This window comes from Adiantum capillus-veneris, chromosome 5, assembly GCF_014529385.1.
Source record: "Adiantum capillus-veneris isolate H3 chromosome 5, ASM1452938v2, whole genome shotgun sequence".
NCBI lineage: Eukaryota > Viridiplantae > Streptophyta > Polypodiopsida > Polypodiales > Pteridaceae > Adiantum > Adiantum capillus-veneris.
This window is the reverse complement of record NC_140935.1, coordinates 328,109-340,779: the sequence shown is the minus strand read 5'-3', so window position 1 is coordinate 340,779 and position 12,671 is coordinate 328,109. Positions and strand designations below refer to the sequence as shown.

At 39.8% G+C, this 12,671-nt stretch overlaps 1 protein-coding gene across 1 annotated transcript; it reads left to right on the top strand.

The window, feature by feature from the left end:
* The first annotated feature begins 10,650 nt into the window (after window positions 1-10,650).
* On the top strand, window positions 10,651-11,478 carry LOC147456761 (uncharacterized). Its single transcript, XM_086511892.1, has one exon. It carries the CDS (start codon window positions 10,651-10,653, stop codon window positions 11,476-11,478), a length of 828 nt encoding a protein of 275 aa, XP_086368018.1.
* The last annotated feature ends 1,193 nt before the right edge of the window (window positions 11,479-12,671 follow it).

The window sequence follows — 12,671 nt, the reverse complement described above, 5'->3', positions numbered from 1 at the left end:
ACCTAAGCATACAAATTTTCTGTTTTGCTCCCCACACCGAGCAATCTTGGCGGAAGCGTGGGGCGGATGACTCCGAGCACCAAATGCGACGCTGTAAAGCACGGCTCGAAGCTTATCACTTTGGCTATCTCCATAAATCCTCGACCACATCATTTCTAATTAAATCTATCAAATTGGTCCACTTGCCTTTCCTCTCATGCATCCGCAACCACTTTCTAAGTAAGGGACCACCCACTTCAAATGCATGTAACTCATGATGTGTGAGTCTGATGCACAGGCTATCAAGCATGACTGAAAATGCTCATTGAAAACCATCTTTTGAAAGTTCAACCACCCCAAAAATCTAGAAAATAACTTAACAGGACCAAGCATTATGTACACCTATGTAGTCGAGGCTAGTGAGCAAGCTTTTTAGCATGGATCAGTGACTTTATCTTCATCCAAAAAATGCATGACAGCGTGACCATCACTAGAGAGACCCACTCTGAGTCTTCAAAGGGGTAAATGAGACATGCCTGTAGCAAATTCTTTACCACTTTGAGCAATGACTCTTGTTGAACTACTCCAAGGCTTCTGAGTTTTTGCACCACATGCTTACTTCCTTCCTTGAGTCTTATGCGGTGCTGCACCACTGTGATGCCTGTGATATTTTCATAGCCATCAATGAAAAGTGTGGTGAAGTTACCCAGCATATATATGTATTCTTCTCTCTCTTCACTAGCTAACTCACTAGAGAGCATCCGATGTAACTTACTTGTATCCACCAAGGGTTGCGTACCTGATGGTCCCTCTTGGTTCTCAGGTGGTGCTTCAGATTGTGTCAATCTCTTTAGATATTTGAGGATGACTTCCATCACTTCGATGCTATTGTCACTCTCCTTAGTTGTTGTTTTCTCTTCTCTTGAGGTGGTCAAAGAGTCACTGGTGAATTCATCTTCCGATGCCTCCAAGATCATGTTCTGTTGCTTCCTAGTCTTCATGTTGTAGAATATGGGCTTTCCTTTAGCATCCTTTGTCTGGATCATTTTGGTACTCCAATCCTGCTTAGCCTCCATAGCCATGAGCCATGGTCTTCCAAGAATGATAGGGTAGCCCTCCCCTTTGTGTGGCATGACAAAAATGTCTACCTCCACTTCTGTCTTGAATGCCTTCACCTTGACTGCATTCACAATGCCTACACATTTCACTTTGACATTATTTGCCATTTTAGCTCGACAGGGTGCCGGCCTACTCATCTCTAGACCTAGATGGTGCATCTTTTTCTCGCTCATGACGCATATCTGTGCGCCACCATCTATGTAGATGTTTGAGATACATTGCCCCTTCATGTGGGCATCCATGATAGGTAGGATGTTATCAAGATTCCTCCTAGAGATAGCCCCAACTATCCTTGGCCTTGACTTTCTAGTACTTACCATATTTGTCCATTGTCTCCTCATCCTTGGTGCAAGATGGAGTAATTGGTGCCAGGGCCTAGGTTATTTTCGGACCCTGCATCAAAACATCTTGAACTAGGTCAAATGGTTTAGTATACTCACCCAGCAAAAAATCCACGATGTCAATCTTTTGCCGAGGCTTAGACGCATGCTTGCTAGACTCTCCTTTTCCTCTCATCTTTTCCTCCCTTTGAGAGGCCTCTTCATGCCTATCACGCTTTACTCCCATGGCATCTACTTCTTCTACTTTTCCTTTTCCTTTGTCCTTCTCTTTGACATGTTCTTCTACCTTCGCTTTTCCCTTAGCTTCAAGATCGATGACACTTATTGCTTGGTTTCCAGTAGGTGGTGGAGGTAGTAGTGGAATGAGAGGTTGCGGTGGTGGTTGTACGGGCAGTCTAAGGATTTGGATCGATGGAATCTGCTCTAGTTTCCTGGGTGGTGGTGGTGGTCTCTACCTTGGTGGAGAGATCTGATTTTGCCTTACTCCCCAATTGAAGTATTGTCTTCTTCGAGGAGGACAATACTACATGCCATGGTTGTCCTCTCCACAGTTGTAACAATGGTAGTCTTGATCTGTCTTCATTGCCCTCTTCCTTGCTCTGGATTTCTGGCAGGCGCATGCACTTGCTGCACCAGGTGTACTGAAAGATTCTCTAGATGGTTGGTGATTCGGTTGAGCAGGTCTTGTTGATCTTCAGCCGGCTCTTATGCCTGATTCCTCTGGATGGTTGTTGCAGATGCGGCTAGGTGTGGTCGAGCCCTTCTCGATTCCTCTTCCTTGGTAGTCCTGGCTTATAGACGCAACTTCTTATCTTTAAGACGGGCTACTTCAACTGCTACCTCATATATAACAGGAAACCTTCCCTTCACCTTCTCTTTAAGAATTGGCCATAAACCAGCCACAAACCGGTTTTTCTTTAGGAAATTGGGTTCCCCTTTACCCTCCCTCAATGATGCAACCCATCGTCCCCATAGATCCACAAACTTTGATTTGTATGCGGCATATTCAACCATGCTTCCTTGCTTCAACTCCATCAACAACTGCCACAATTTCTCTGATGTCGTGCCTTTTCCAAAGAGCCTTAGAAATGCTGCTCTTAGCAGGTCCCACCTCTCCTTGGTGGCTGGTACCAAGGCATTGTACCATGATCTTGCTTCCACTTTCATTAACAACAAAAAAATACGCAGATGCAAAGCATCTTCATCCCTTCCAGAGATGACCCATGCTATTTCAAGATTATCTAGAAAATTCGAAGCATCTTCCCCCACCTTACCCGTGAAGGTTGCGAAAGAAACATTGGTTCCCCTGAAACAATCCTAGATAAATGATCTACTCTTTGGTGAGTAGTGCCCTTTTTCACAATTACAGTGAAATCAAATTCTAGAAGAATGATGAACCATCTCACTATTCTTTCTGTGTTGCATGGCTTGTTGACCAAGTACAATAAGGCTTGGTGGTCCACAAAGAGCACAAATTTGTTTGCTAATAGGTAATGTCTATAATTTTTTACGGCATAGATCATTCCTAATCCCTCCCTTTCTGTGGTGGTATAATTATTTTCTGCCATGTTAACATGTCGGCTAGTATACACCCGATGTCAAAATTGGAAGCATCCACATGTATGTGGAATATCTTATTCCAATCTGGTGCTTTCAATATTGGAGTTGAAGTGAGAGCTTGCTTAAGCTTCATGAAGGATTCTTCACACTCATCAATCCACTCAAAGTGTGTAATCGAGCTATACATGGGTTTTGCAATTATAGCGTACATATATAAATAAATTGTTTGTAATATCCACAATGTCCCATGAAGGTTTGAACTCCCTTGACTGTTGTCGGTCTATGCAAATCAACAATAACATGAATTTTGTCCATATCAGTAGCTATGCCATTTTTAGACACTATATGTTCAAAAATTTTTCCTTGTCTAGCCATGAATGTGCACTTCTCAAGATTTAAGAAAATCCTATAAACTCTACATTTTTCAAATACCTTTTTGAGGTGTTCAAAATGATCAGCTCGTATTGATGAATGTAGCATAGATCATCCATATATACTTCCAAGAATTTCCTAAGGTATTCTTTAAAAGCATGGGTCATCAATCTTTGAAAGGTGGTAGGAGCATTAGTTAACCCAAAAAGCATAACCTGATAGGCAAAAATATCCCATTCCGTTGCAAAGGCAGTTTTATGCTGATCTTTTGGGTCAACCAAAAGTTGATTGTATCCCAAAAAGCCATCTAAAAAGCTGTAAGCTTCTTTACTTGCAACTCGTTCTAAAACATGCTTAGTGATTGGAAGAGGAAAGTTGTCTCTAATGGTAGTTGCATTCACTTTCTTGAGGTTGACACACACTTGTAATTTTCCATTTTTCTTGGGTACTACCACAATTGGAGATACCCAATTTGTGTGTTCAATTTCATAAATGAATTCAACCTCCCTTAGCTTTTCAATCTCTTCTTGGATCTTCTTAGCAAATGTTTCATTGTATGTGTATGGCCTTTGTCTACTTGGTTTCACATCATCTCTCATGGGTATGGTATGTTGATAGATTTCTTGATCAACACCCTTGAGATCCTTGTAAGACGAAGCAAAGATATCTCGATATTCTTTCAACAAGCTTCACAAAAGCCCTTCTTCTTCTTTTGTAAGGTCATTTGCAATGTAAGTTGGTCTAGGCTCTTCTCCTGGTTCGACTAGATCTATGTTTTTTGCGTTTTCAGGCCCTTCGTAGGACTCGCCCTCTTTTCGTAGTTCTTTGACAAGCTGTTCAACTATGATTTTCCGATCTTAAAGAGTATATTTCTTGTAATGGGATGGAATACTCATTACATCTTTACCCTCTTATTCAATGGTTTCCATTTCAATTGTATATATCTCCTTTAGAGCTTTTTTCAGCTCTTGATATTTCTTTCTTTGTTCGACTCTTGTCAGGTTGAATCCTTGTCCTAGTTTTTAGTTTTTTTCTTGAGTTTTCTTTCTCATTTTTCTCAACGTTTTTGAAATTTTTGGATTTTCCTTTGAAGGATATCTACCAGTGATTTTTTCCTTGACACAATCATGTGCATCTATCTGCATCAGGAACTGTGTTCTACTGGAGACTGATGGCATAGGTCTAGCTTTGTATTTTCTAGTATCTCTTTTTTGTCTATACAATTTTTGTCTTCTTGGTTTCTGGTTAGGAAAGTCAAAAAACTTTTCCTTCCCTCCTTTCATGAGTAGTTTCGCTCTCACATGTTCTTTTTCCAACCCCGAATCATTTGAGGTAGCTGAATGTTCTTCGAACTCATCTGTTGCGTCATAGTAGAGGTCTAAAAAGACTTGTTGAGCTTTCATCAAGTCCTTGGATTCGTGAATTTTGTCTTCAATGTGGAGGGTTGAGATCATTTGTATGGGAATTATGTCATAGCCGTCCTCATTACAAAATTGAGTGGGCATGGACGTATTTACACATATATCCATTGTTGCTAAAATTTGAGTCCACTCAGATGGCTCAAACAAATGCTCTGGAAAGGGTTCAGGTACATAGGCTTCGTCTGTGCAATCCTTTCTAAGATACATTCTTCTCTTTTTAAGCTCTCGTTTTTTGAAGCTCCAAACATCCAAACAAGAGTGTCTTTGTTCAACCAAGATGGAAGCTTAGTTTTGGATGAAGAAACTAAATCGAATTCTTGTATGGGCGTTTTCATTACATCTCTATAAGTGTGATCTTTTAGATTAACCCTGGTTATTGATCCCACTTGCTTCAAGTACAGATAATTGTTTCCCCAATCTTGAATGAGTTGAGTTTTTTCTCAAAGTCTACTATGGCAAAAGTTTGTTGAAATTCAATCCACATTAATTAACTATCACTTTCTCAAGTAGTCCTAATGGTCTTTCAATGTGTCCATCAGCCAACTGCAATTTCGCTCGAGTTTGTCTAATGGCTGGCTATCCCTAGGTTTTCGATACTGCTTTTGTGGCTATGACTATGCCTGCCCCACTATCCAGTATTGCCATGGTTTCTATGTCATTATATTTCACTGGAAGGGTTGTGTTTCCTTCTTCCCCTTCATAGTATTCTCTGACTTTGTTTACTGGAACAGATCGAATCTCTTTGTTGTCCATTTCGTGTTTCAATTTTCCCAAATTTTTTGCGATTAGTCCTGTTATTCCCACCTTCTCTAGGGTTTTCTGTAGATCATTCCATAGATATGCCTTGATTTTCAATAGTTCTCCTAAAGTAAGAGTGCATTGGATGGGTGTAGACATGATTGAATGAATGTTTTCTACTTCTAGGGTCTGTTCCGCTCTTTTTACTTGAGTGGTTTTACACACTATGGATTCATCTTCATTATCTCCCAAGTAAGAGGGTAATGTTTTCAAGGTTGTTTGGCGGCTAAGTCAACAATGGCCAAGTAGACCAGTCAAAGATGCTATTTACTATTTTTAGTAAATGCTAACAAGGCCAGATGATGCGGATACAAAGTAAAGATGAATATGAAGCAAATACAAGCAATAGATGCAGAGAAGAGTTGGAATTGATGACTATCTATGAAGTTACGGTCACCATTGACGGTCACTTAAGTTTTAGGATTTTCCGTCAAATGACCACAAATACGGGTTGTAATTATGTTTTGGGCTCATCAAGAGTTCCAAGTTGTAAACATTGAGCTATATTTAGATCCTAGGCAGTGCAGATAAGAGATTAAGTGAGTTTGGCCATTTGGATGCCCGACCACTTCTAAAAAGCCTAGAGAGTATATAACTCAAAACACACAATGTGAAAGGGGATTCTTACTCACTTGAGATAAGCTTTGTGAAGAAGGAGATGGCTATGGAGTTCTTGAGCTTTCTACGCGCGTGCATGGACGATTCACCCTCATGCCAATAGCTAAACTCTAACCTCTTCTCTCTCATTTGCTCATGGTGTAATCAATTCTTGATTAATCAAAGATTAGTGGCTGATTTGTTGATTAATCTCTCTCTTTTTTTATATTTCCTTCTTGTTTAAGCATGCTACTAAGTGTGTGTAGGCTTGTGTAGAGTGTTGGTGCCCGGTGTGGTCATTCTATGCTATTATATGCTCATTGTGTGTTTGATTAGAGGTGGATTAGTGATTGATTAGAGAGTAGTGCATGATTGAGCTTGTGTGTGAGAGATTAGTGCGTGATGGTAGAGTAAGTAGTGTGCTCACTCCTCGTATCAACATCATACCCGCTATGTAGCTTTCTTTATGTGTAGGTTTCACCTTCTAATCCTCCATTTGGCACGCACAAGCCACTTGTGTGTTTCTATGTCCTAGCCGGATCCTACTCCTCGGATCGACATTATGTTGATGTCCTCCCTATGCTAGGATGACGTCCCAACATAGGTGCCGCTACCGAGGAGCGATTGACTAAGCTAGAGGTGCCATTGGTGTGATTAGGAGATACTAATTTCCCTAATTTTTTGTTAATTTTGTTAGTTTTTAGATTAGGTGTGTTGGTTAATTGAGTGGTTTTTAGTGTGATTAGTGCTTGGGTTAGCATTGATTATGCTTAGAACACCACAAAACAACCCACACACATCATTAGTTCTTGAATTTGATCACTAATTTTGACCATCAAATTCACTAATTTTCACTAATTCTCCCTAACTTTGATGCTAATTTCCCGTTGATTGATAAGTGTTTTTTGTGCTACACACAAGTAGAAAGTGAGTTGGGTGTATGGACAACATGCCTATGTGATCCACACACTCATATCCTACTCTATTTGTGCGCAAATCGTAGCCAAAATCACCTATTAATCACTAATTTTCACTAATTTCATTCACTAATTATTTGGGCATTTTGAAAAGTGCTGATTTGTATTGATTATTTGATGCATGTCCATGATGATTATGTGTTTACATTCATGCTAAACGATGCTACACATTGATTTTTGTGTTGGTTGTGTGTAGGTGATTTTACGGGATCGACACACACACACACACACACACACACACACACACACACACACACACACACACACACACTAGTGTGTTGGGCACTAATCAAGTACTTAATCACTGAGTTTGTGGCTAATTTAGGTGTTGAAATTAATGCTAATTTTTTGATTTTATGTGCAGGTTTGGTTCATGAACCAAGTGCATTCGTAAAATGCAAAACTAGGTGTGGTTTATGCCTGCTAGTGTGTAGGTGGAAGTGCCTAATCTGGGGCAATTTGGGGCTGTTTTGGAGTCCAATTTGCTTATGAGAAGCATTTGATTGCTTATGGTCGTCAATGAATTATGGTTATGTTTTTCTAATTCCGTTGTGATGCCGAAATGCTGTCGAAATTCGGTCAAATTGGGTTATGTATGCTTATGTGCATGATTTGATGCAAAAAGCGTGTTAATGATTGATTAAATTTGAGATTTGGATGCTCAAATTGATGTTTAATTGATGCAAAATTCTATTTTGAGTACGATTAGTCATCGTGCAAAAAAGGGTGATTTTTGTGTTCATTTAAGCGTAGTTTCGAGACGATTTGTGTACTTAAAGAATGATGTTTTGTGCAATTTTGATTAAGTAAGTGATCAATTTCGGTGTTTTGATTGCTTGATTGTGAACGTTTAGGTCGGTGGACTGATCTAGAATTTTTGAGATTTTTCTGGTAATTTTTGGTAAATATTTTGCTAATTTTTACTCAAATGTGCTAATTATACTCAAAAAATTGATAAATCGCATAATTCGGGTGAATTGTGGAATGCCGAGGCAATTTTTTTTTGTTTTTTGAGTGTTTTTGCGTGATAGTTTAAATTTTTTTACATTTTAGATTTTTGTTGATAAGATTTGATTTTTTATTTATATTTGTGTATTTTATTATTTTTTTGTGTTTTTTTCTATTTTTGTTTGTGTTTGGTGATTGTTTTGTGTTTTTTAAAGAATTATTTTTGTGTGTTTTTTATATTTTTGTGTTTTTTTTAAAAATTATTTTGGTATTTTCTTTATTTATTATATTTTAATTGTGATTTTTAGTAATTTTGTGCATGTTTTGATTTTTTTGTGTGTTTTTAGAGTTATTTGTGTTTTTTATTTTATTATTTGTGTTCATTTTTGTATTTTTGTAAGTGTTTTTTGATTTTTTTGTGTATTTTATTATTTATTTTATGAGTTTTTTTAAAATTTTTGGTGTGATTTTTTGAATTATAGTATGAATTTTGAAAATTTTAATGTGTTTTTTGTATTTTTTGTATTTATTTTTAGATTTATGTGTGTTTTTTTAATTTACTTGTGTGTTGTTTATTATTTTTGGTTTTTTTTAATTTAAAACTCATTTGTCTCCCGCTACGCATTGACCAAGGTTGGCCCGCCGCCTGCTATTTCATCGCTATTAACGCTGAACCGCGTGCTGTGTCGCCCGCTTTTGCGCCCGCATTGACGTCCTACGCATTCACTGCTGCCGGACATCCTACGCATTCGCTGCCTGCATTGACCTCCTACGCATGCTACGCCCGCCTAGTCATCCTACGCACTTGCTGTCCGCCTAGATCTTCTACCGCGCTCGCTCCCGGCTTGAGCTACGCTACGCGCTAGCTGCCCAAGTCGGCCCCACAGCTGGCGACCCCACCCGACCTGCCTGGGTTTAATTGTGCAAGCAAGCAATCCCTGCGGCTCGGCGCTCGTGACCCCACCTGCCCTGTTCCCGCCTTGGCTGCCAACGCCGACCCCACACGCACACTGCATCACACACACACACACACACACACACACACACACAACCCTTGAGCATGCTGTGAGCTGCCGCTTTGCTGCGGACCTGTGGGCACCACACACACACACACACACTTGCCGGATTAGTGCTCGCTTGGCCCCACACCAAATCGCCAGCATATACACTCGCTCTGACACTCTCAATCGGACCTGCCATGCTGCCGTTTCCTCAGATTGCTCACGCCCAGCCATTACCTACGCGCACCCATTGATTGTCTCCACTCCATGGCCCTGCACACCACACTACAGAAGCAGGGAAGTTTTCTTTTATATATAAAAAAAAAAAGACGACCAACCTTTTAATACAAAAAGCCCAAAATCTTCTTAAGATTGGGTTCTCGCCCTATGGCTTGACTTGAAAGGGAGGATTCAAATACGAAACTCAGCTCGCCTCTTGGATGGATTCAATTTTTTTGGGAATGCTACAAAATGAGAACACTTGATATTGTGTTACGATAGATACTTTCTTCTATCGGAAATTGTATCTTTGACTTATGGTGATTCAAACTCTCATAGTGTCTTAGCCTTATAGCTATGGTGCTTCATTTAGATGCATCTTGTATACATTCATTGGACAATCACATGTTCTTCTTTTTATGATTTGTATGAAAAAATTTGCTAGGTTAAGAGCTAGAATGCGGGCATTGAGTATGTACGAGGATGGTGTGATCATTTCCATGCATCGACAAACTTCATTGGACATATCTATTTGGCTTGTGCAGGGTTAAGTGCTCGATTTTTCACGATTTTCATTGCACAAAATGGATAAATCTTTTGGGCATGCATATGTCTTCATTATAGAGAGCTACAATAGACATTGAAAGGATGATTGGTGAAACTTATGTGTCAAAATTTGGATTTGGCATTGCTTGATACATTTTAGTGCTACATACAACAACTAGACCTACACCTAATGATGACGTGGTAATACATATGGGCAAAAGCAGCTGCAGTGAATGGTAGTGACCTTAAGGAGGCTGTAAATTGAGCATTGCCAGGCAGAATTTTCCGTGCAAGTAATCAAAAGAGCAAATTGAAGAGGAAAAATTGAGTGTCCCAGGGATAAGAGTGACAGTGAGGCCGGAAAAGCAAAAGTTGCGGACAAATACACTGCAGAAGTCGGATGACCTATGGTCACCTGCGTGGTGGTTTGATTTAATTACACGCCATATAAAGTGTGCTGTCAACAGGCAAATTGAGGTCGTTTTAGTTCACGTCAAAAGTGCGTTCGTAATCTACAATTTTGCAGATTAAGAGAAAATTTCATAGCTCAATCAACTGGAATCGAGGCATCACAAAGGCGAGTAGTCGTTGCAGTACAGTGGTAAGTATCTTGCCAACTAGTGCTACAGCTATACAGGTAAATCAGATCGTCGAGATCACAGCTAAGCCTAGCAAAGAGCTTTGAATAAGGAAAACCACTGGTCACCCGTGGGAGAGGCTAGAAAAAGGGAATACAAGTGCTCAACAGGTCAATAAGAGGGTTGAAAGAAAAATGGAGCAGCAGATGCAACAGCCACAGTCAATGGCAACATCGGCAAATCAAAGCAATTATGATGCAACTTCAAGCTCATTAATAACAGTCAAATCAGTTGGCGTCAGGTTGGAGTTAATAGGTCATTTCAAAGACTTTCCATGCTACATGGATGATGCAGACAATTGCTATCTAAAGTCCAAGCAAAATGCTCTGAAAATCCCGACAATACAAGTTGTGGAAGTAGACGAAGCTACCAACATTGCTAATTCACAAAAGAACCTAATGGAAGATTGTTTAGGATCCGTGTACATGAAGCTCAAACCAGGTAGTGAGTTGGACATAATAAAATTGCACAGGCAAGATCTTCCAGAGGTTAGCACTTGTCGAGTCACTGTGCACTTGATAAAGTCAAATTACAAGGACAAAAACTGTAGCAGTCTCTATAGAGATATGGAAGGTAGATGGTACAAAGCAGAAACACCTCAACAAGCGATGGAAGAGCCAGATCAATGCTTCGTAGCTCATGAAGATGGTTCAAAGTTGGGTTACAAATACGTGTCGACAAGTGGTAATATTTACTGCTTGATAATCATCTTACCTTTAGCTTCTAATGCAGATACAGTGGTAGCTCAGAACAGAGAAATAACTCAAGAGACGGGGCCTACTATAATCAATCTGCCAAAAAATGAAGACACAGTGAGTAGGAAGGAATTCCTTGAAGCCATGTGTAAACGACAGTTGCCTTTAACCACTTCAGAAGTCAACAAGCAACCTGAACCAATAGCCCTTCATTGGATCCACGAAACGAGATGGAAAGATCCAATTTATGAAGATTCTGATGGATAAAGATGGGTTCAAGTCACGTGGGAAAGGACATTTAGCGAGTCAGTTCCTAGGACACTATGGGCAACGCGCATTGGGGACATGAGCTATGATATAGATGGAAGATGCTATGAATTAGATCTTATTGTAGATAAATTCTCGGAAAGAGCTGCAACTTTCATCTTGTCACCTTCAACTCCACAAGACCAAATTGAGCAACGGACACATGACGAAATGATATCTAACCAGGTAAATATTGGTCACACTGCCACTATTGCACAAAGTCAATCACTAGAAAATAGGGAAGTGCACTTTAAAAGCTCTAGGCTTCCACTGACACATGATCAGACTTTGAATTTGTATGAGCACAATTCAACTCCTTTCATTATACAGATGAGTGCCACAACACAACAGTCACAGGTACATAACACTACACATGCACCACAAAATGTACCAACACAAACACACGTACAATCAATGGAAGAATCAGCTATTGAGTTAGCACGACTTCACAAAGACCTAGCTCAATCAGCTGAGCTAGATGACAAAGCTAGAATATCCACATATGGCATAAGAAAGATGCCTCTTACAGATAGGGAACACTCTCGGATGGGGGGAGTCCAATCTCCACCTCACTTACTGCAATGAGGACAACCCTATCAACTGCAAACAACAAAAGAGAGTCACAATTACAATTCAGTAGACAACAGAAGCCAAATACAGGATCGAACCAACAACATAGTCCTAAGGCTATACAAAAGCCACAGATAGAGGATCACATGTTCATAACAGACATAGAATTAAAGTTGGTCATTGAAGAAGGGACTGAAACGACCATCTACCAGGGTTATAATGGAAGCTATTACAAGCTTCTTGAGAATGCCACATTTGAAAAAGATAAGGGCAATAAGTCAAAGCCAGCGTCAGTGTTGGTTTTCAAGTATCTACATGTCATGCTGATGACATATTTAATCCAAGATACTATGGGCAACGAATACCAACAATATTATGGACAGATACCTCGACCAGATACATAACAAATAGGAATAGATGTGCATTGCTACGAGTGTGGCATTAATCATCTAATACCCAATTGCCCAGTAAAGATGCACTTAGATATGATGAAGCAGAAAAACCAAGACAGTATCGAACTGCAAGCAGCATAATCATTAAAGCAGATGTCTCCAAATAGAAAGTCGCAAGAAAGAAAGCATGTC

Excerpts from the sequence above, each read along its gene's own strand:
- LOC147456761 (XM_086511892.1), top strand. The coding sequence starts at position 10,651 with ATGGAGCAGCAGATGCAACAGCCACAGTCAATGGCAACATCGGCAAAT.